The sequence below is a fragment of the Alosa pseudoharengus genome, unplaced genomic scaffold (genome assembly GCF_046254945.1).
Source record: "Alosa pseudoharengus isolate Yale_2024_CS ecotype anadromous, Long Island Sound unplaced genomic scaffold, YU_APseudo_1.1 YU_APseudo_1.1_scf_10, whole genome shotgun sequence".
NCBI classification, from domain to species: Eukaryota; Metazoa; Chordata; class Actinopteri; order Clupeiformes; family Clupeidae; genus Alosa; species Alosa pseudoharengus.
Window position 1 is genome coordinate 2436194 of NW_027468565.1, and position 25118 is coordinate 2461311.

Genomic DNA, 25118 nt, shown 5'->3' on the forward strand with positions numbered 1-25118 from the left:
AGATACATGTCAAAATATAAGAATTTTTATAATAAACTTTTTATATTTTAATTCTTAAAAAAATCTAAATAAAATCAATGCTAGTACTAATACATGGAATACATGGATAGATCTGGATAGCATAGACTCTGCTGAAAAAAACAATATATAATATGTGTGTGTGGCACTTACAATAACCAGAATAAATCCTTATGAATAAAGGTAGTGAAAATGCCCTAAAAACAGCTTATGGTTAAAATATACATAGATTTAAAAAGTAGAATCCATGCAAAAATACAATTATTTAATAAATATTTCAGGAAAATATAAGTTAATAAAATTATACGATGGAGTCCTGGTTGAAGTTTATGGATGGAGTCGTGGTTCCAAAGTTTAATAAATTAGACACGGATGTCACAGTTGGCACGGATGGCACAGTTTTAAGTCTTTTTTTCTCAACTAAAAATGCTTTGCGCTGGTTAGTGGGTACTTGGCTGAAAAAATATTTCACATGGGGTACATCACTGAAAAAAGGTTAAGAACCACTGGTCTAGCGCATTATCTAAAAATACTATCTAAAAAGCATTTCGCCACTGACCAAGAAAAACCTGGTCTATAGCAAAAGGTGCATATGAAGCACAGCTGAAGATGCACTATCAGAAGATGTAAGCAGCAACTCCTCTGCACGATAATTGTCCTTAAGTTTTTTTATTCAGTCATTTGAACATTATTGGGGTAAGTGTTGTTTTTTTCAGCCTATGTAACCCATTGTCAGTCAATAATGAAAGTAATCAACTATGTATAACTGTTTTGTCGTTGATTATGGCACCACTGTGAATTTAGTTTGACTTTGCCATGAGTTCAAATAATAGAAGAGTGCTGATGCGTGTAGGCTATACTCTGCTAGGTTTTAGTAAAGCATGGTTTAGTGGAATATCTGGTCCATATGGTGTCGCGTGCAAGCATATTCCTTCAAATGTGCCACTGACAATCAAAATACAGATGCAATGTTTGAAGTTGCGCTGCTTGCTGTTAAAGGGAATGACAGATGTCATTTTCATTGGTTTAAACTCACCCATTATAACGTTTGATAACAAAACCACCCTCAATGTGTACTTAACAAACCCCTAAGCTATTCGCCAGTGACCATGCGTTTTAGATCACCAAGATAAAGTCCAAAGAGAGAGAAAGAGAGAGACAATTGCAAGGAGAGAGGGTTTAGGAAACTTTTATAGGCTACTGTTTGGTAAAGTTGCACACATAGTTCTACAATGAAAGCTACATGAGCTATGAAATGAAGATTTATTTATTACCGGCGGGAGACGTGTGTTTCTTAGGCGGCAGCCTAAGCTGCAAAGTGATACGGGAAACACTAGAAGGGGTGTGTTGCGATTCTACCTTCTCACACGCGACACAGGTTTGTGGATATGAGTGTCGAAATTTCGGTTTCGATATGCATAACGTTACAGCCCTAGTTGTGAGACAGGTTAGTTTTAAGTATAAGTATATATACTCTTTTGATCCCGTGCATTTATCCCAATCCGTGAATTAGTGAAACACACTCAGCACACAGTGAACACACAGTGAGGTAAAGCACACACTAATCCCGGCGCAGTGAGCTGCCTGCAACAACAGCAGCGCTCGGGACACTTCAGCCGTGCCTACTGGTCGGGGTTCGAACCGGCAACCCTACGGTTTCAAGTCCGAAACGCTAACCAGTAGGCTACGGCTGCCCCGACTGAAGATTTGTTGTTGCAAATGGTAATCCTGCTCAGTATGAGAGAATATTCTGAGTATTCTGGAATATTACCGGACATTTTGTCCTGCCAAAAAAAAGTCTAATGTAACCTCTAGTTATGGAAAGAGCTACACTCTGAATTTCAAAGTGTAACGTTAATTCAATATCCCTACATCCATGTTCACGTTTTGTGGTTAGAAATTCACACATAAATTGATAGTGTTGTAAATCAAAACTTCTTGGTTCTTATTGCCATTATCTATTTTTGGCTGTTCTCACTCACACTAAAATTGCCAGTAATACAGCCTTGCCTTTGTTTTGGCACTGAATCCCCTTATCTGACAGTCCTGCTTTTCACCTTGACACCGCCTCAAGCACAACTAAGCATTTGTTGCCCCTAGGGTAAAAGTGATGCCAGAAACTAGTCCCGAAAAAGCCCTGCCTAGGTGTGATTATGCCCGAGAAGTAATCATTGGGGCAGGATTAGCCTCGACTTGCTCCAATACGCACGTCTTTGGGGCAACAGTGGGGATTGGGCTATTGAGCACCTTATATTCTCTTTTTGTTGCTCTTAATAACAATTATCAGAACTATTTATTTGTTTTGTCCATATTAGTATCAATGAATGTATACTTTATTTATGTGGCCATTACAGGGCATCTTAAATCTTTAAGGCAGGATCCCAATAATTCAGCAATAACATGTATGATAGGAATGTTTAATTTGTGAGCTCATGCAGTTGCAGAGTAAGACTCACCCAGTCTTTCTGATTGAGCCGAGCAGCTTCATTGTAAACCTCTATTGCAGCTTTATGTTTTCCAAGGAGAAAACTTAACAAAAGACAGAGACAACTCATGGTCATAAACCCATGTGTCCTCGAGAGGACCAGGCAATACAAATATCACTATTTTCAAAGAAATTCAGCCGGTTTGAAGGGTCCACCTAAACAACAAGCAAAAGTAGTCTGAATTTTGGAACAACCTAGCAGGAGTTTGACACTGAAATCTGAAAATATATTTTGTATCATAAATGATTTTGAAATAGAAGGTTATTCATTGGAGCTACTTGGGTCTGTGTACTACTGGCTTTTTGAGTTCTCTTTTGGTCGAATGGCTCAATGTCAACACTTCGGGGATAATCCATTCCATGCGTGCCTGTGCTGAGAACTTTAACCAACCCATTCCTTGAATGGGGAGTAAGGAGCATTCAGTCAGAGTTGGTTGAAGTTTGTTGTGCAAAAGTCACATCATCCCCAAAGTGTTCACGTCTCATGCTCTTCCTCAGAACCAAGGTTACCTTGAATAACCGTGGCGTTTTTAGGTGCACCCTTCAAATTAGCCAAGTTTAATCAAAATCAGTGAGAGGGCATTTATCATACACTCTTAAGATTCAACAATGTTTCAAAGATGTTTGGAAATGTTAAAACTCTACTTTAAAATATCTCACAGTGATCTGGCCACTTGTTTCAGGTTGTCAGAACTGGTGGGATTGAGGATGGCACAGCTCTGGAACAGTTCCAGAGAGTGTTGAATCTTCCCTTCCATACGCAAGATGAGAGCTGCAACAAAAGTAATGAGCATCCATCTGAAATCAATGTGACCATTCAAGACAAAAGATATCCCGAAACTACAGCATTGACAATCTACAAACTACATTGACAATCATGTATTATAACACTGAAAACACTTACAGGTATTAAAAAGTAGATGAAAAAGTTATTTATTAGAACATGTACTTAAAAGCAGTGTTGTAATGTAACGGAGTACAAATACTTCGTTACTGTACTTAAGTAGAAATTTCACGTATCTGTGCTTTACTTCGCTATTTAAATTTATGTCAACTTTCACTTTTACTCCACTACATTTCCTAGATAAAATGTATACTTTTACTCCGTTATATTTCCACTAAGCATCTTTGTTACTCGTTACTAAAACATAAAATTAGAAGAAATGTGTGCGACTGCAATAAGGGAGGTTTGGCGAATCACTGCTCCTAGATTGCATTACGCACGCTCCGCGCTCTATTTCAGCGATTGTTTGTTGCTAAAGGAGGAGGACGCACAACTGAAACCGCCATGGAAGCACAAGCACCTACTGGAGGACCTCCCGTTATCATAGATGACCACCCCGACGATAGTGGCAAACTCGGTGAACAGGGTAGTGGTGAAGATAACGTCATACACCCATGGCCGTATTTGCAAGCAATGTTTCTGTACATTGGCAGCTTTCTGTGAAGCTGAACACTCCGCTACCTGCCTCAGCGGCCTGTGAAAGGCTATTTAGCATCGCAGGACTTGTCTTCAGTCCAAGAAGAGTAAGACTGAATCAGGCCTGGGGTGGGTAATCGGATAATTCCCGGTGGCCGCTTCACTTTTGGGCCGGTCGATGAAAAAAATATTGACATTTGTCACGTTAGTCTATCTTTTCAGTAGGACACGCTCCGCATTCTGTGCATGACACCAATGCAATGACTCTGCATGGGTTGTAGCCTACGTGAGGGAGTTATCCCCTCCCAAAAAGAGTTGGTTGGGTCCATATAGCCCGTCTTTTCCAAAACGTTTTTCTCAGATAAGGATAGCCGAGCCGGCCCTACAGTAGACACAAGCGTCAGGAAGGATGGATGGTAGAAAGAGGCCAGGAGAGACTGAGCAGCAGATCAACCAGTCAACCACTGAAAATGATGAGCCCGAAATTAGTGATGAGGAGGCCATGACTACAGGGACAAGTAGAGAGGATAAATTAAAGTTATTTAATGTAAGAAAGAGCAATTACCCTACATGATAAATATGCCTTGTTTGTTCAGAAGAGGGTGTAGTAAAGGAGTAGGCTAAATCACCAAACAACAATATAGCCTACCCATGCAAAAAACATGTAGCATAAATATTAGTTCAATATGCCTCTTTGTGGAAGCGTGGGATAGGCTACATTTCAAAGGCTTTCTTTCTTTCTTTCTTTCTGTCAGGTTTTCTAGTCGGACCCAAAAGCAGACTAGTAGCAGTTGCAATAACAAGTCTTTATTCCTTGTAACAAGTTCAACACAGTGCAGCAGAGGTCAATAGCAGAAAGAGCAGTCAACGGCAGGCAAAATAATCCAGAGGGCAAGCAGGAGTAGTCCAACAATAGTCCAACACAACAGGCAGGCAAATAGTCAAAAAACTCCACAACAAGAGTCACAGAGAAAGAGCACGACACACAGACACAACTGTGACGAACTGACAAACTGAACTGAAAAGAGCAGGGTATAAATACACTGGGTGATTGGATCTAAATGACAGCACAATGAGAAACAGGTGAGCACAGACAAAATGGAGGGGAACTGCAATTACAGGAAGTGACACAAGGCAGGTGAGGGCGGGATCAAAACAACAACATTGCCACATGGCAAAATAAACAAAGCAAATGGCAGTCAAGACCAGAGGGGTATTTCACAAAGGCAGAATTAAGACATCCAAGATAAGTGATAAAGCGAGGTTTGACATAGCGTTGTCTGGTCATACTAGCTCAACTCGTTTCACTAATGCCAATCCAGGATGAGTAGGAGCGACTATGTCAAGCCAGGTGTAAGTAATTCAGGATGTGTGCGCGTTCTCGTCTCTGCTCCAAAGTGCCCACGGTTGGAATAAAAAAGACGCGGAAAATAGCGTCATTCACACAAAGTGAACAACCGCTTTTGATATAGACTAACAATGAAGTAAAGTTATCCTTTTTGGAATGGTGAATCATGGCTATTTCTGTAAAACAGCAGAAGTATGCGTGGTAGACCAACTGAATGCAAATTTACGTATGCACCCACGTGTGAGTGCTTCCTTGTCTCGGCACGCAACATCATTAAGAAAGCGCTTGCCACTGCAAAGAATGCACATAGTATGATTTACCTTAATATTATAGTTGAAAATACCTTCGAAAACTTGCCCCTCTACTTCCAATCAACTACAGTAGGCTCATTCATTCATCAAACATCTATCAATAAAATAAGCAAACAATGAGTAGGCTACCTAGGCCTATGTTAATAATTATAAGGCTATCACAATTGAAATAATAACCATATGGTAGTAGGCAGACAATCTGTTTTGTTTTGTGAACAAATACATTTATCAAATAGTTTATAAATGTAATAAAGCTCCTTAAAAATTAGCACGGAGGTCTGATGTGAATGACAGCTAGCTGAACCAATAAGACAACATAATTACCATTAGAATGAACTTAGCTTGGCTGTTAGCCTGGTCGGGACCAGGCTAGGTGCAGAGAATAAATCCCCATGGTAACTTATGTGCCATCTCTTTTGTGAAACCAAGTCAAGGCTAAATTCATCCAGGATAACCTAAAAATCCCAGCTTAATTCCTTATCTAGGTTTTGTGAAATACCTCTGCAGGGGCATAACAGAAAAGTAGAAATTCAAGCCAGAACCCTGACACTTTCTTTCTTTCTTTCTTTCTTTGTTAACTTGTGGAATAGTGGAATATTTTTTGTTAACTTCTCAGTTGAAGTGAATTATTATATAACCTTTACTGTACACATTTGTTTAACCATGGTACTAATAAAAACTACAGGATAGTAAGAGCTGAAATGTTGCTTCATTTATCCAATTTCCACTATGGAAAACGTTGGCCAGTCTTGGGCCTGAAACTCCCGGGCACTGAATTCTGTCAACTTTGAAAACATTTGAAGATGAACAGACACCTTTTCAGTTTCAAGTGGCATATTAGTAGCTGCTGGACATAGGTGGCCTGTGTGTGGCCTGAGTGAGATTAAGAAGATATGGAAACCCTGAATATGCTTTATGCTTTACTATAAGAAAGCCAAAATAAAGTTCACAAAAGTTCAAAATAAAACCGCTTGCTTTTTACTTTAAGTACATTAAATATCAGAAAATTACTTTTGATACTTACAGTACAGTATATATCAGATACTTTAAGACTCACTTAAGTAATATTCTAAAAGGTAACTTTCACTTCTACCAAAGTCTTTTTCTAGTACGATACTTGTACTTTTACTCAAGTATTGCTTTCTAGTACTTTATACATCACTGCTTAAAAGCAACAGCAATTTAAAAGGAAAAGCAATAGAAAATCAATATAGGGGGATCAAAACTCAGATCATTCTGGAGCAGGGCTCCATGTCTAATCTATCCTACCTTGATGTAGTCATCTCTACATGCAGTACCTATAAAAAAAAGTATTCACTCCCTGTGGATATTTCCCCTTTTATTATGATCGCCGCTAGCATAGCTATAAAGGTAGGCTTAGGCTATAAATGTCCTCCACTGGCTGGTGCTCAGATCTTTAACAACAAACAGCAAAGCTAATCAGATGTAATGGTCTAGTTTTATTCCATAAATATATTGTTTTTATAGGCGTTAGTGGCATGCGCTATCGCTGCTCCGTCTGGCATCATGTTTTTTTTATGTAATGTTTGTAATTTTATGTAATGTTCTGTTCATTTTTTGTATTTATTTGTCTAGTTAAATGTATTCACTCTTTATTTACATCATTTTCAATACACCGTGTTCCAAATTACTATGCAAATTGGATTTAAGTGTCATAAACATTTATTTTTTTGTTTTCAATTAAACTCATGGATGGTATTGTGTCTCAGGGCTCTTTGGATAATTGAAATCAATCTCAGACACCTGTGATAATCAGTCTGCCAGGTGAGCCCAATCAAAGGAAAACTACTTAAGAAGGATGCTCCACATTATTAAGCATGCCACAGGTTTCAAGCAATATGGGAAAGAAAAAGGATCTCTCTGCTGCTGAAAAGCGTGAAATTGTGCACTACCTTGGACAAGGTATCAAAAAACATTGGATATTTCCTAAAATTTGTTGGGTTTGTGCAGACAAAGACATAATAAGGAAGGTTTCTGCCAGACAAATTCATAGGATTAAGAGAGCAGCTGCTAAAATGCCATTGCAAAGCAGCAAACGTATTTGAAGCCGCTGGTGCCTGTGGAGTCCCGCAAACCTCAAAGTGTAGGAACCTCAAGAAGTTTGCAAGTGTGCATAAACCTACTATTCGGCCACCCCTAAACAAGCAGAAACGGTTGCAGTGGGCTCAGGAATACATGAAGACTAATTTTAAAACAGTTTTGTTTACGGATGAGTGCCGTGCAACCCTACATGGTCCAGATGGATGGAGTAATGGATGGTTGGTGAATGGCCACCATGTCCCAACAAGGCTGAGACGTCAGCAAGGAGGTGGCGGAGTCGTGTTTTGGGCCGGAATCATGGGGAGAGAGCTGGTAGGCCCCTTTAGGGTCCCTGACGGTGTGAAAATGACAGCAGCAAAGTATGGAGAGTTTCTGACTGACCACTTTCTTCCGTGGTACAAAAAGAAGAACCGTGCCTTCCGTAGCAAAATCATCTTTATGCATGACAATCATGACACCATCTCATGCTGCAAAGAATACCTCTGGGTCATTAGCTGCTATGGACATATAAGGAGAGAAACTCATGGTGTGGTCCCCATCTTCCCCTGACCTCAACCCTATTGAGAACCTTTGAACATCATCAAGCAAAAGATCTATGAGGATGGGAGGCAGTTCACATCCAAGCCAATTTTCAAAACCCAATGTGGCCCTTGAGCCAAAAAGTTTGCCCACCCCTGGCCTAGGCCTTTACTGTAGATGATACTTCTTTGCTTTTCTATTTACAATCAGGCCGTTTATAAGAGCTAAAAATAAAAGACTAAATATTCATCTGAATAAAAAGAAAATCAGCCATTGAAAATGTGCGGTAGCATTCTTAATTAAGTTAAACTGTGTTGCCGGTATTAGTGTGTGTGTGTGTGTCTTCTGGGAGGGTCGACAAGAACATTGACAAAAAAACAAAACCCATCGGATTAGGCTATTACCTTACTACTGAGCTGGAAACAGTGCACAACTAACTACAGTAATGACTAGTTTCACTCAAAGCAGTTAAATTTTTTTCAAGTTGTGTGTATGTCACCATTCAACAGTGTGAAAGGTCACTTTCAAAATGTCCTGTTACAATTGCAGCTGCTCCCGACTACGTTGAATATTTAGAAAGTAGCCTACATGAAGGCATTTTTGAGCGTGCCAGAGAGTCAGATTTTTTGCTTTTGGTAGTAACTTGCTAATTAACTAAAGCAAGAATTGAGTGATAGGCCTATAACAAATTTGAAAGGAAAGCGAGGCTAGAGTTGGAGGAATTGTGTGTCCTGTTGCTGTAAAGGACGTGAGAGTGCCGCTGACTGACATAATAGGCTCACAGGTAAACAGCATAATGTCCACAAACATGTAATTTTCTGTCTAAAGTCAGCATTAGCAAAAGTGGTTTGGGAATTAGGCGCACAGAAGTGAATTAAGTGAAATAGGTTAACATTCGGACTTCGGACTTGTTACCGGAGGGTTGCCGGTTCGAACCCCAACCAGTAGGCACAGCTGAAGTGCCCTTGAGCAAGGCACATAACCCCTCACTGCTCCCCGAGCGCCGCTGTTGTTTCAGGCAGATCACTGCGCCGGGATTAGTGTGTGCTTCACCTCACTGTGTTCACTGTGTGCTGAGTGTGTTTCACTAATTCACGGATTGGGATAAATGCAGAGACCAAATTTCCCTCACAGGATCAAAAGAGTATATATACTTATACATGCTTTATTTGAACATTGCAATATCCACCCAGCAACAAACCCAGAGAAGGCTTGGTAGATGTTTCGGACAGATTGCATCACCTTGTAGCCGAATAATAGCCCAATACAATTGCCTATTTCTCAGTTGAGCAATAAAAGCAGTATCATAGCAGTATTATCATATCCTCGATAATCGTTCACATTTAATATAGGCTAATGACAACCACTGTCCCTCAGCTGGAACTGCAGAGGAGTCTCCAATGTACAGGGAGACAGAACGCGCATGACTTTAATATGAAAATCACACTTTTTGAAAAGGGGAAAAAAGATGAAGGCAATGAGTAAAAGGCGAGGCTAGAGTTGGAGGAATTGTGTCTTGTTGTTGTAAAGGAGAACGCGAGAATGACTGGTGCTGACTCACGTAGGCTCACCAGTAAAGAAGCATAAATCAGCCTTAAACTGCATTATGATGTCCACACGAAATGCAGCCTAATTCTGTCAGCAGAAGTTTGTACAGCAAATGTGGTTTGGGAAACGGGGACACAGAAGTGAAATAGGTTAACCTGGTCTATTTGAACATTGCTGGTAATCTTAAGTGATATCATACAAACTTTGCGAAGAATTGGTAGCTCACGTCGCACGAAATCTCATGTCGCACAATAAATGTGGTTACCGCAACAGAGTCATAACTTCAATAATTGTTCACAATTAATATAGGCTAATGACGACCACTGCCTCTGGAAAATAAATGAGCAGTAGGCCCAGATACACTGAAAGCACAATTTGAAGCCATCCCGAGGTGATAGCTGGAGCTGTAGAGTTGGAGTCTCGGATGCACAGGAGGACATTACACTTAACTCAGGAACTTTACAATACAGTCAATCATACCAAACTAGTATAAAATGTTATTCGCCTACATTTCAAATACATCAATCCACACATGTTGCATTGATTTAGAATGAACGTCCCAGAGTGGAGCGCAGTCTGCTCCCTGGGGGAGTGTAGCCTGGGCCGGTGTTTTGCTCATCGGTTCTGACCCATGGGCAGAAATATTTTTTTTTGTACAACCCCAAATCAGGAAAAGTTGGGACATTGTGTAAAATGCAAATATGTGTATAATGTGATAATATACAGTACAAGTCTCGTAAACCCATATTTAGCAGCAAAAAAGACATAAACAACATATCAAATGTTAAAATGAAAATGTGGACTATTTCAGGGAAAATATATGTTCATTTTGAATTTGATGCCAGCAACATGTTTCAAAAAAGTTGGGACAGGGAATGTTCACCACTGTGCTAAATATTGTCCCATTCCTGCCCGATATAGGATTGCAGTTGCCCAACAGTATGGGGTATTCTTAATCATGTTTTTCATTTCATGATGCACCTGATTTGACAGGTCTAGACTGCAGACAGGCCATTTTAGCACCTGGACTCTTCCTCTATAATAGAAATACTGTTTACATATGTGCAGAATTCATTTTGATTGTGCCTTGACAGATGTGCAAGAGGCCCATGCTGTAGGCACTAATGCACCTCCACACTGTCATATATGTTGGCTTTTAAACTGAACACTAAAACAAGTTGGATAGGTTGGATATCTGTACACATACAGTAGACAATGGTTTTCAGAGGCTTTCCTGAGCCCATACAATGATTTTCTTTACAGAAACAGGTCTGGTATTGATGTAGTACCATCTGAGGTCCAAAAGACCACAGCTATCCAATATCGTTTTCCAGCTCTATCCCTTGTTTGCAAAGAATTCTCTGGATTCTCTGAATATTTTAATTATATTGTCTACTGCAAATAATGAACTCCCCAAATACTTCACAATTTGTTAAGAAATGTTAAGAAGCATTAAAATTACATTGTTTAATCATTGGTCCACACAGCTTTACACAGAGTGATGTACAGGCTTGGAATTTCACCATTCTGGGGGCAAGGCCACTTGGCCTTCAGTTGGGCATATTTGGTGGGGGGCACAAAGGCCACATGTCAGGGCACCAAGGCCAAAGTTAACTATACAGTAGTAGGCTATAAAAATGATGTTGTATTTAGCCTATTCACTGCAGTAGACCTGCATCACTGTATGAAACATTACAAAAACATGAAACATGACATATTACATGTAACTGTAAATCATCTGATCATCTAATAAAAACAGATATCTAGGCTATATATAAAATGTATTTTATATTTGGCCTGCTATGAAATCATGTATTGAACAATTTAAATGTAGCACAGCTCAGCTTTAAGAAACTCAAATAGCCTAGATGCATGCTTAGCATTTTGTGATCATTAAGGCTACTTTCACAAACTCTTAGTCAGCTGTCCTCTGATTTACCAATATCTAGGCGATATTTGTAACATTTATTTTGTATTTGGCCCGTTATGAAATCATGTGGAACAATTTAAACACATTGTAAAACTTAAAGCCCAAATTTGGAGACATCCATGCATGTCGAAATTTACTGCAAATTCAAAACTGGATTACTCTGGAACGGCTAACTGTACAGGGGACTGCTTTACACCTTTGTGTTCGGTAAGGTCTGCTGTTTATTCTGATATGTGGTTTGTCATGTGTTAAAAGAAGGGTTCGTGAAGTATTCCACCGAGATGAATGGGTAGGGAGATCGATCATGGACGCAAAACCTTCAGTAGAATGTATGATTAAATTGAATTATATTATTTACTTTTCTCGCGAACCGTTTAAAACAGCAATTATCGGCTAACATCGTTTAAAAGCTGAGAAAAAGCTCTTTCATGTGATACTTGTGATGTCTGTGTGATGAATAGCTACTTCGCGAGTAGTTCAACTGAGAAGAATGGGTGAATTTGGACGCACTTTCTAGTGCTGTCACTTTCTCCACTGCGTAAAAGACTAAATTAATTTGCGCTGTGAATGCTAAGATTATTTTGACAGGCCACAGGCTAAATAAAAATCGCTATTAGTAGGACAAAGCAGAATATTGAAAGAAGGGGGCACCAAGGCCACCGTGGCCTGTAAACCTATGATTTTCAAAGGGGCTTCACGGCCAACGCAAGGGGCTACGACGGCCATGGCCGTCGTGGCCGCCGTGAAATTCCTACATTTTCTGTCCTGTCATTTTCAACATTTGGTATGTTGTCTGTGTCCTTTTTGCAACTACTGTAAATATGAGTTTAAGAGATTTGCAGATTATCACATTCTGTTTTTTATTCACATTTTACACAACGTCCCAACTTTTTCTGATTTGGGATTGTACATATTTGCACATTCCAACATAAGGAAGCAGCATGGGAATGTCGTTTTTCTGCCTTATTTTTAGTAGGGTTTAAGTCATTTAGAGACTCTTTTTCCGAGCCTGCAGCAGTGGCGTGCGGTGGCGTCTGTGCCAGGGTAGGCAGAGTAATTTTGATATCTTTCATTGTTTTTACAAATACCCTAGCCAAGACAAGGGGATGGAACATACCTGTCACTTACAATAGGCTGCTATATAGGCCTAGCCAATCAGACTATCCCGCATTAATGATGATAGCCTGCATGGAAACATTATCAATTTAACTAGGCTTTGAAAGTTATTCTCTACAGTGAATAAGTTTCCAACATGAATCACAAGTTGTACCGTATTTTCTGGACTGTAAGTCACACTTTTTTTCATAGTTTGGCTGGTCCTGCGACTTATAGTCGCTCTTTTTAAAACATGTTAACTCATATTAACTGACAAGAACCCTACTTGAAACATTACCGTCTAAAGCCGTGAGAGAGCACTCTCAAATGCACAAGTTCTGTGCACTTTCAGTCAGAGATTAGTGCTTGCACTATGCCTGAAACACACGTGCATCCTCAAATCCTAAATCCTCAAATTATTGCCGGGATTCTATTTATAGCTGGGCCTCAGATTCTGACAAATAAAGGCCAGTAATAATTTTGTTTCCATTTAACTCATAAAAGAGCTCTTCTTAAGGCGAGACACGGCAGGTGAAAACATCGTTTTTTTCATGCACTGGTCAATTTCGAGATTTTGAGCTAGTATGTTACCTTAGCATGTATTCTATCACACTACTACAACAAAAAAGTCTGATTTACACATGTAGGTGTTTATTTCATTATATTGTGTCTACTCGCGCCTGTATATTTATCCTAAATTCAGCAAAAGTTTAAGTAATGTAAGTAATCAACTGGGGAAGTTTCAAAAGTTTCTGCTTGTTAAAAATGTTACCCTTTTCACCTGTAGTGTCTCGCCTTAAAGCAACACCAAAGAGTTTTTTGTACCTTAAAATAATGTTTCCAAAATCGCTTCAGTGGTTCATCAACTCGTAACAAGGTGAAGGGCACTTCTGCATTCGCTTCGCGGCCCTCTATCGGCTACAACCGCACTATGTTAAGTTTGCCAGATCGGGTAGCGGATCTGTAATTCGATGGAATGAGACATAAGAAACTACAAAATCTGATGTCGCAATACATCATACTTTCATAAAATCATGCAACATAGGCTACTCTACCGTGTCTGTGGACATAGTTATTTACAAAGCCCTTGCTGGATAAACAAAACGCATGCATGCGTGCACAGAGGAAAAGTGCTTTAGTGTTGCTTTAATATTTTATATCGTTGGTTGGTTTAATATTGTTGCCAATGGAAAGTCATTGTCCTACACCATGAGTCTCCAACACATCGCTCTCAAGCTACCAGTCGCTTGCCGCCCCCTTCTGAGCTTAGATAGATAGATACTTTATTGATCCCCAGGGGAAATTCAAGGTCTCAGTAGCATACAGACATCACACACACATTCACTAACAGCAGAAAAAAGTAATTCAAAGTATATAACTTAGTTACTTTCCACCTCTGCTTAGTTGTGTTTTTTAAGTTTTTTACGTTTTTTATATGTGCTAATATAGAACGCAAACAGTAAGGCAGAAAGACAGTGGTAAAAATAAGTCTATCTCTCCTCTTCCCTTAAGTGAAGCATTGAACAGTTTAATGGCCCTGGGGACAAATGACTTCCTCAGCCTGTCTGGCAGTGAGCGAAGTCACCAGCTGATCAGGCTCTTCTGCTTTACAATAGTGCTATGGAGTGGATGACATGATTGGACACTCATTGTCCAAGATGTTGATCAGTTTGTTCAGGGTCCTTTTGTCAGATATTGAAGTGATGCACTCCAGTTCAGCTCCCACTACAGAGCCAGCTTTCCTTACCAGCCTGTCAAGTCGCCCCGCATCCTTCTTCTTTGTGTTACCTCCACAGCATACCACTGCATAGAAGAGGACGCTGGCAACAACAGACTGGTAGAACATCCTGAGGAGCTTGCTGCACATATTGAAGGACTGTAGCCTCCTCAGGAAGTACAGCCACACACACTTGCCAGAGGCTGAAGCAGTAACCTACATTTAAACACAATTGTTGCTGCCAGGCATCAACCTACGAATTTTATAAAAAAATAAATCATGCATAATTAAAAAAAATAACTAAATTTAGGCTATCGTAGACCTCCTTGGCTATACGGAATAAGGTTTCCATTACAGCACAGCACACGTTCCATGAATGAATGAAAGCGGATGCCTTATCTTGCAATAAGCGGATGGAAATCCCGACACTCTTTCAACTACATGAAACTTAATAGTGAACCATCAAATACCCCACAGATTTCAGTGGTCATCAGTCCCGATATTTAGCAATATAATCAAACAGTCCAAACGTAAATTAAATCCCAAATTGAATATCTTCTGCTTTTGATAGCCTACCAGTATGACGCTACAAACAAAAAGTAGGCCTATGTCGCACAATAAAACGCATAAGAAATAAAGGCCTAGCTGCCTCTACGAGCCTGCCCCAAATAAAGGTGCTGTGCTTTGCGCAGCCTAAATAAAAGACCCCAGCCATAATTTGAGGATTTATGATAGTCTGTCTCGTAAACATTCCTCACCCGTTATCTAGACATGCATGAAAACATTTGAAAACAAAACTCACTGCCATGTAATATTTGATCGCTGTTTTGCTACTACCGTAAAACTTCAAATAATCGCCGAGTCCCTAAGAGACGCCTGTCTCTTTTAAACGCCTGGCGTGGCTACAGGTTTGGGTTAAAGGCCGGTCTCCAGTAGAGATCTGGTCTGTTTTTTAGTTTCGGGTTGTATTTAATCTTCTAAAACCCGTCAGATCGTCTGTTTAAAGATTCGCAATGACACGAAACCGTTACAGAAAGGAGGTTACAGCAGTGTGAATTAGATGTTGCACATCGTTACAAGCCGTCGCAAAGCATTCACATGTCTGGTCACAGTTGCAAGGTTTTAGAATGTTGCATCAAGTTGCTGCTCATCTCGTTGTGAATCTTGGGTGTGATTTGGGCTGTGAGTATGGTGCAGACTGCGCACGTTATGATTAGATGGCATTAAAAGACTGTGGTGGGAAAAAGCTAGAGTTCCAAATTGTATAACTTTTTTAAAATATGAACTATGCCTATATGTCCGACTTCGTCATCGTTCAATTCATACCTTGTGTTTAAAATTTGCGGATAGGATGGTAAGCTTGTTTTTATGCTGGCAACAAAACCAGAACGGTTCGCGAACGTTATTCTTTATTCTAAATGCCATGGCGATAAAGAGAAAGAAGTCAGAATTTACCTTAGACTAGGCTATATCAGAGCCCGTCTACGGACATTCTCTGGCTATATAACCTACTGAAATAGGTTTATGATGTAAAGTCAAGTGCGCTTCTAGGGACTGGTGTGTGCGTGCACAGTTTTTATTGATGAGTAAGAGTGGCAAGTGCTGCGCATAGTTGCAGTGGAATGTGGCTGCCCAGGGCATTATAAAACTTCTCACTCAGAGTCAGAAATACACGGCAGTGAAATGGCGTATTTAGCTGTCTAAATTCGAATCATATGCTGGGGGAGAAATCGTCGGACATCCATGATTATTTTGTTATTCAGCACCCCTGGTCAAAAATATGTTCCCACGCGCCTGGAAGTAGCCTATGATTTGAATGTAGACTGTTGTCAAATTTGGCAAATACAAAACGGGAGAAACAATATGGTTCATGCTCTCTCATGCTGTTTCATTCATGCCGAAAAGGAGGGAGAATGAAACATTAAGCACGTTCAACTTTTGCATAAATAATTCCTGAACGGTTTTGGTCAGGGCTGATAATGCAACTGTATTTGACAAATGACCGATATAGGCTATTTGCTAGTGACAAAATATGAGCTTTCAGTGTGATACGATCTCTTTGTAGATTACGTTTAATTCATCTGTTCTGGCTATCCCCGCTATTTGGATCTTACTGTATCTCACTCAATGAACAACATCTCAACAACACTAAATGAATGATGATCCGTAATTGTCATCAGATAGCCTAGTCATATAGGTAGACATTCAATGTGTTTGAAATAATTAATTCGATAATATTTTCCATCTTTGCAGAGGAAAAGTTTTGTGTAAAGGGAATTAAAGGCCTGTCTCATATAGACGCCTGTCTCTAATACTAGCCTGTGCAGTTTGGGGCAATTTGGGAAAATAAAAGCCCGGGCTATTATTTGGAGTTTTACGGTAATTATCTTTCACGTAATGAATGTGCACACTAGAAAGTGCAAGTAGGTCTACTATGCGCTCCCTGTCTGTAGCTGTATGTTCACGTCCGCAATCGATTATAACGTTCCTCAAATGGAGAACACATCCATATTCTCTCGCGTTATAGGCTGTCATGCTTCTGTGTTTGCAAAATTCCTGACGGTTCCTGATCGCTAAACCTTTGTTTTCCTTTCCTGTCAATAGCGGTTCATGTAGAAGCACCTAGGCTATAATTTGACTTCAGCGGTGACAAATCCTGCTGAGAGAGAGAGAGAGGCACCCGCAAAGTGGTCCTGCGGGCCTGTGTTTGTCTCTGCATGGGGCTCAGAGTTGGTCCGTCCAGTCAATAGTCCCGCATTCAGGCCGCTCCATTAACGTTACCAGACAGCGCTGTAAAATGTGTGTGGGAATTTCTCACATTATGATGGCTAGAGTTGTGGGACTTTTATTATTATGTGCAATACTTAACTCATTGAGTGCCAAAAACGTAATATTATGTTTTTCCTTCCCATGCGTTGAGTGCCAAAAACGTAATATTACGTAGCTTTTTTTTTTAATTCTGAAACTAGACACTCACACACAATCACACCTTATATGTGATTTTGGGAACTCTGTGATGAATGGAAATGAAATATATGACGATCGTGAAACTCATGAAAACGCTGGACATTTTATCATAACTCGGTTGCCGATTTGGGTCGAATCAGTGACGCATTCACGTCAGGTCAAAACCAGGCCATTTTCGTGGGTCTATCACTAGGTGGCAGTCTCGCCAGGTCTCGCTGATCACTTCCCGGAAAGTTTACACAAGTAAGTAACAGGCAACACTTCATATTTCATGAAAGACGTTATATCTCCATTTCTAGAAAAAAACAGCGATTTTGATGAAAACTAGCCACTGTTTAGCTTGGGATTTCTCAGGAACAGAGGCGTGTAGCCAATTAGCCAATTTTGCTAGTTTTGCATGTAAGCAATGTAATTGGTGTAAAATACATTGCGTTACATTTTGAAAACATTCTTGGTTTGATAATCTGGAAGTTGACTTCTGAGCAGTCCGGTAATGATATCCTTGAAGGCACCATCTCAGCGGAGCCGCGCTGTTGTGGTCTGCACATACCTAACCACGCCCCCTCAATAAGCAGTGCCTTTCGCCCCTCGTTGACTTTAGCACAAGGGTCTCAACATAGCCTGGCGGGGCCATCCTATATCATTGAGATGTATAGTCTGGCATCGAATCATTCACCTCGCTTAATCCAAGGGGCGGGCAGAGAATTGTCTTTCAAACTGCCTAGGCATGCAATAGGCCAGCGCTACGACCATATCCGTATCCGGTAGGCAAAACGGCAAACACATCCTTCTTAGAAAGGAATGACTTAAGTGCATTGTGTTGCTCAACTTTCAAAGAAAAGCACAAGTCCAACTCCTCCAAAGTTGACGCCAACGCCGATTCAAACAACCGCTCTTCGTTCGCCATAGCCACCTTCCTTGTTGTTCACCGTCACAGGACTGTCGTTATCCTGTTAAGCCCGCCTTAAGACTCTCTAACGAAATAGAGCGCTGTGATTGGAGAACATCCACGGTGTTAAGCCAATAGAAATTCCTATGGTTCGATACTAGACGTACAGGCTGAGCAAATTAATTTGCCGCCGCTAGGGTGCGTCTAGATTTCTAGGCTAGTCTCAACATGCATGCAAGTCCAAAATTCACTCAACGTTAAGTCAATGTAGGGAAAAGCAGAGCCTTTTCTGCCATTGAAAACAAACGCTTTGGACGATGTGCTGCTTTATGTTTATCAGAAAAGTTTAAGTTTTAAAAAATTTGAATATTTTGATTTTAATCTATTTTGTTATCCACAATGGACTTTAGTAGTTCTCTGGATTAGCATAAATCACAAGGTAGGCACTGGCTACCCTGAACGCACGTCACTGGCCTGCAGTATACAGTGGGCATTACTTTGAAATGGTCACTTCATTCGCGCATTACGTGACGTGAAGCTGCGTGAAGCTTTAGTACCACTTTCAACCACTGTGCGTCGCTCTGCCAGTAGCCTGCCTGCCGCCCCTTCTGAAAAAGCAGGAGGCTAGCTTTAAACATAATTGTTGCCGAGAGGAATCCCAGCCTATGAATTCAATAACATAATAAATTGTGCATAATTAAAAATGACCTCGATTTAGGCTACTTGGGTATGGCATAAGGCTTGGCTACACAGTGGTTAACGAAAATCGAAATCTGCTTTTGATACCGGTGCAGCTCCACAAAACGAAAAAATATCTTAATTTGCTGTCTACGTTATTGTCCATGAAGGCATATCTGGCAAGTTGTTATTTTATGAAGACGTAAATAGTTGCTTTGCTTTCATTAATGATTTCGCTATAGTCAAGTTTGCAAGAAGGAGACATAACGCGTGAGCATGCCACACTATCCAGGGATGCGCTCACACAGCTGTGGTAGCGGGGGCAGGAGGACAACTTTATATACAATTCTTCAACAGAAGCCTTATGAAATAAAGGCCTGCCTCGAATGCATGCTTGCCCAAAATAAAGGCCTGTGGTTTGTGCAGCCTACAGTAAGTAAATAAATAACAGACCAGTCACAATATGCGGTATGATGATTTTTTACGACCAAGATTTTTTTGGTGCCCTACGCGCACTGCATGTTTTTAAATAACAATGAAATATCATCAGTAATATTCAACCATTATTTTGTGATTTGGGAATAATGTATATTTTCATTAAGCACAGAGAATCGCATGTCAGTCCCCTCATATTTAAGAGTCTTCGTTGCTATGGATGACGTCATTACTCATGCACGAGCTTGACTGAAGTGACCAATGATTCCAAACACCTCCCTTACGATGATGAGTGACAGGTGACAGGTCTGAGAATGCATGCGCTACACAAGGATGGAAGATGATGAATAAAAAGGCCTAGCCTAAATTAATCAAGAGTAAGGCAAACAAATAGCCTAGTAGCCTGGAGTAGTAATCTGTCACCATAGCCTTATGCCTATGTTTGCAAAGAGGAGAACATTTTAATTTGATTCACAATAACGTTACATTTAATTTACATGTTGACAATGAGTAGCCTAGTTTTGGTTGTTGTTGGTTGCGTTATTGCATCAGTTAGTTATGCCTACAATGCAAAATTGTTTCCTCGAGATTGGAAACTCCTGTAGCCGCATAGGATTTCAAAACATTGCGACGTGAAATGCCACAAAAAGCGGTTTTTGAATAGGTCTTAGTGAGTTAGGAGTCCTCTCGACTTCTTTTAACTGTCCCAGAGGTGGAAAGGTGCGATTTGTTGGGGGCAGGGCCAGATTAACCCTTAGAACCCGATTGACGCAAAGTGCGTCAAAAAACACACCCTTTCTTCTCTGTTAAATTGCTCCGGATCTGTTCATCGCACCGCGATGAAACCTTGTCTGTACGATCAAGTATAAAAATGTAAAGAAATCATGAAATTAAATCAAATTGCATCATATTTACAGTCTATACTTCTCTGTGTTCACCTGCGCACCCATTACTCTCGTTTGAATTACTCGCGAACCCGTGATCGCATAGATATGGCAACCATATCAGATGAAAGAGGAGACACAGGGCTATCCATTGGTACCATGTATATCGATCCTTCTGGCTTATAAAAACAGACGAAGTGACTGCAAAATAATAACCTCATGTACACAAACCAATGCTGCATACCCATTACTCTCGTTTGAATTACTCGCCGACCCGTGATCGGATAGATATGCCACGCATGTCAGATGAAAGAGGAGACTAAGAGCTATCATTTGATGCCAAGTACATCCTTCTGGTTTATAAAACAAACGAAGTGACAGCAAAATAATAACTTCATATTGCTGGACTTACCCCACGTTTTTGTCTGTTTTTGTGGCAAAGCATGTTTATAATCCAACACTATCGTGTGTTTCTCTATGGCAAAGCATGTTCATAATCCGGTTTTGAGATCCTAGCAAATTCCTGCATGGCATCCAATTCAAGGCTCACATTGCATCCCAATTTGTTCAACAAAGAAACACCTTTTTTGCCTTTACTTTGTTCATGGCAATGCAGTAAAAAGTTGAGAATCCTTATGAGTGCATACACGCAGGTTAACAGGCAACCTCGGGTCAAGTCAGGTCAGATCAGTTCGTGTCACAGATATGGAGCGCAGAAAGGTCATTTTTCATCACTAATTAAAAAATGGCTTTTATTTCCGTAAATCACACACCACATATTTCTGTAAATTTCTCAGCCCCAGAGTATCCCTCCAACATGGCAATTATATTGCCCGATTCAGGACAGTCTGCCCTACACACACATGAAATGCATGTAGAGCTATGAGCTTGCTGTGGTGAGATACATGTCGAAATATAAGACTTTTTATAATATGCTTTTTATATTTGAATTCTTTAAAAATCTAAATAAAATCAATGCTAGTACTAATACATGAAATGATGGCAGATCTGGATAGCCTCGACTCTGCAGAAAAAAAACAATATATAATATGTGTGTGTGGCACTTACAATGACTAGAATAAATCCTTATGAATAAAGGGAGTGAAAATGCCCTAAAAACAGCTTAGGGTTCTAAGGGTTAACAATTCATAGACCCCTGGGCACAAATGTCTGGTGGGCCCCCCAGCCAACGTGAATCGGGCGGTCAGTTAATAGGCCTATAACGTGAAGATTTTTCAAGCCTCACCAAGTAGCCTGTTTGTTTACAACGAAAATTACATTTAATTAAACTGCTTGTATGCCGAAATAGTTTTCAACATTTTGAATATCAGTGCCAGGTAAATTAGGAAATGTTCTCAAAGTAGCCTTATGGCTGAAAGCTGCTTGGGATCCCCCCCTGTCAAGCAATATAACCATACAAACGGCGGCCTGCTCACTCATTGTTTCAAAAAGAGGTAGGCCTAGTCTAATTTCGGCTTTCAAAATTCCAAAACTAACAAAAAATATTTATCTTCTTTCAGTTAATTCAAAAGTTTCCAAAAAGTTAAAAACAGATTACGTGATGCGCGTCATTGACATAATGCGCAAATAATATAGCCTAGATATTCGATTATTCGAATACATGTGTTTATTTTAGAGGGAACATTCGAACGTCATTTTTGAGCAATTTTGACAGCCCTAGTCCACTGTAGGCTACGCCAATCGGCTATTAACACCTTCCACCTAGCCCCGGTGAGTGGGGGTTGCTATAATGTGTGTGAAATAGCACCATTGAGTAGCCTATGCGAAATAGCCTTAAAATCGTTAAACCTGAGAGGAAAAGGGCGTGTGCGGGTAGGCCCGAAACGTTAGGAAATAGATTAAAAATAGAATTTCGGTCCCATTCAAGAGATGTAAATTAGGTAAATAATGCAACCTTAATGAAACCGAACTCTGGGATTTATTTGAACTCTGGGTCACTTCACTGCTTAGAATAGAAAAACCGCACTCTCAAGTTCATTCTCTTTACTTATTTATTAATACCATGTCCACAGACGCGTTTCGGCCTAAGCCATCGTCAGTGTGTAGTGTGACTACCAACATGAATGCTTTTTATCTTTGAAGGGGTAAAGGGTTACAGGTGAATCACATGAGGTCATTAGGTGAGCTGCACCCAAGGGTGCGCTGCACCATCAGTTTTTGCACACAAAGGACATAATACATCCGACTATAGTAAATAGACACATGCAAACCCGATCAAACGGTTGCCAAATTAATCAGCATTAAGAAAAATGAAAAAATAAAATAAATGATAATATAATGGCCTAAATACAATTGATTGACACATTAAATAGGCTAAGCCTATTTAAAATTATGCAAAAATAGAGAGAGCCCACCACATAGGCTATACATTACATATAGCCCAGTAAATAGATATGCATTACACAAAGGTCATAGAAACTCACAAGAAGCAATTTTAAACCATTAGGGTGTACTGTTTGGAGCGTATAGATCCAGAAGGCCTCCCGTTGAAGGAGATAGCGCTTAATACAAGACAAAGACTCATACCGTAATGAAATTCTGAATCAACTTGGAGATCAGGAATTCTACTCCCCCCTTACGTGCGATCCAACTAGTCATTTCTTCAATATGATTAAAAGAACTTTGAACAGTGGCAAATCAGAAAATTACATCACAAAGAATGAACTGGATTTTCTATTACAAGCGCACCCAGTACGACCTGTATTTTACACATTGCCGAAAATCCATAAAAAATGTGAAGGTACCATCCCTGGACGTCCAATCGTAGCCGGCTGCCAATCCTTAACTGAATTCATCTCACAATATGTAGATTGGTATATAAAGCCACTTGTATGGACATTGCCCTCATATCTAAGGGACACTTCTGATTTTCTCAATAAATTGATGAATATTCATGTATCTGACAATGACTTGCTATGCACTATGGATGTAACTAGCCTGTATACCAACATTCCCCATGATTTAGGCTTATGTGCCTTAGAACACTATTTAAAATCTAGAGATGTTGATGAGCCTCCAGCTAAATTCTTGTGGGACCTGGCACACATAGTGCTGACTATGAACTATTTCAAATTCAAAACAATTTTTACCACCAGGTAAAGGGTACGGCAATGGGATCTCCATTTGCCCCAAACTATGCAAACTTATTTATGGGCAAATTTGAAGCGGATTTTGTTTATTCTTCAGATAATATCTTCCACCACTGTCTGAAATGTTGGTTTCGGTACATTGATGATGTGTTTTTTGTTTTCAGTGGAACAGTGGAACAACTTAATCAATTTCATGAATTCTCGAACACAAGACTTGACTCTATACGATTTACATTGGAATACAACATGTCTTCCATAGCCTTCCTTGATGTTAGGGTATTTAGGTCTATGGGACAAGTATTACAAACCAACGGACAGGAATAATTTTTTGCATTCCAAAAGCTACCACCCCCCTTCTATGAAAAAAAGTCTCCCATATAGCCAGTTTCTACGTATGAGGAGGATTTGTAGCACTGACGAAGAGTTTGAAGATCAGGCCAAAATTGTATATGACCGTTTCCTCGCCAAAGGCCATGATAACACTAATTTGGATTTATGTTTGGATAAGGTACGCGGCACAGAACGAGAATCACTTTTTAAGAAAAAAGAAGCCACTTCAGATAATCGTGTTGTCTTATCCACGACTTTTTCACCCCTTTCTGGTGAGATTAAGTCCATAGTCAAAAGACATTGGCATGTCTTATCTAGCGACCCACAGATCCGCCAATCTTTTCAAAACCCTCCACTTTTTGCCTATAAGAGGTGTAAAAATGTGAGAGATACGCTGGTGAGAGCGGACTCTTTCACTCCGCCAACCAATTGGCTTTCAACTCTCGATCCTGGCAACTTCCCCTGCAGGAGTTGCGTGAACTGTAATGCGATGAATAAAGGCAACTCCTTTTTACATCCACGGACCGGCGAGTCCTTCTCTGTGAGGGGGAGAATCACTTGCCGCACATCCTTTGTCGTTTACTTACTGAAATGCCCATGCGGGTTTTGTTATGTTGGTAAAACAAAAAGAGAATTAAGAATACGAATAAATGAACACAAAAGCAACATACGTAATCATGACATTAAGTCATCTGTGGCAAGACACTTTAATGAATCTAGGCACGACGTCTGTACTTTGAAATTTCAAGGCATCGAGGCAGTTAAGCCTCTTAAACGGGGCGGAGACAGGGATCGCTATCTCCTTCAACGGGAGGCCTTCTGGATCTATACGCTCCAAACAGTACACCCTAATGGTTTAAATGAAGAACTGGTTTTAAATTGCTTCTTGTGAGTTTCTATGACCTTTGTGTAATGCATATCTATTTACTGGGCTATATGTAATGTATAGCCTATGTGGTGGGCTCTCTCTATTTTTGCCTAATTTTAAATAGGCTTAGCCTATTTAATGTGTCAATCAATTGTATTTAGGCCATTATATTATCATTTATTTTATTTTTTCATTTTTCTTAATGCTGATTAATTTGGCAACTGTTTGATAGGGTTTGCATGTGTCTATTTACTATAGTCGGATGTATTGTGTCCTTTGTGTGCAAAAACTGATGGTGCAGCGCACCCTTGGGTGCAGCTCACCTAATGACCTCATGTGATTCACCTGTAACCCTTTACCCCTTCAAAGATAAAAAGCATTCATGTTGGTAGTCACACTACACACTGACGATGGCTTAGGCCGAAACGCGTCTGTGGACATGGTATTAATAAATAAATAAAGAGAATGAACTTGAGAGTGCGGTTTTTCTATTCTAAGTTGTGAC

General features: G+C 40.0%; 1 protein-coding gene across 2 annotated transcripts in view; it reads right to left on the reverse strand.

Annotated features, from left to right (window-relative positions):
* The window catches only part of bbs4 (Bardet-Biedl syndrome 4), a 122296-nt gene that overhangs the window by 43793 nt on the left and 53385 nt on the right, over positions 1–25118 (reverse strand). For both annotated transcript variants that reach the window (XM_076302728.1, XM_076302735.1), the window contains exons 5-6: positions 3164–3275; positions 2475–2547 (exon numbers count right to left, since the gene is read on the reverse strand). In XM_076302728.1, coding sequence (XP_076158843.1) covers positions 2475–2547; positions 3164–3275 — 185 coding nt within the window. The remainder of the gene's footprint in view (positions 1–2474; positions 2548–3163; positions 3276–25118) is intronic.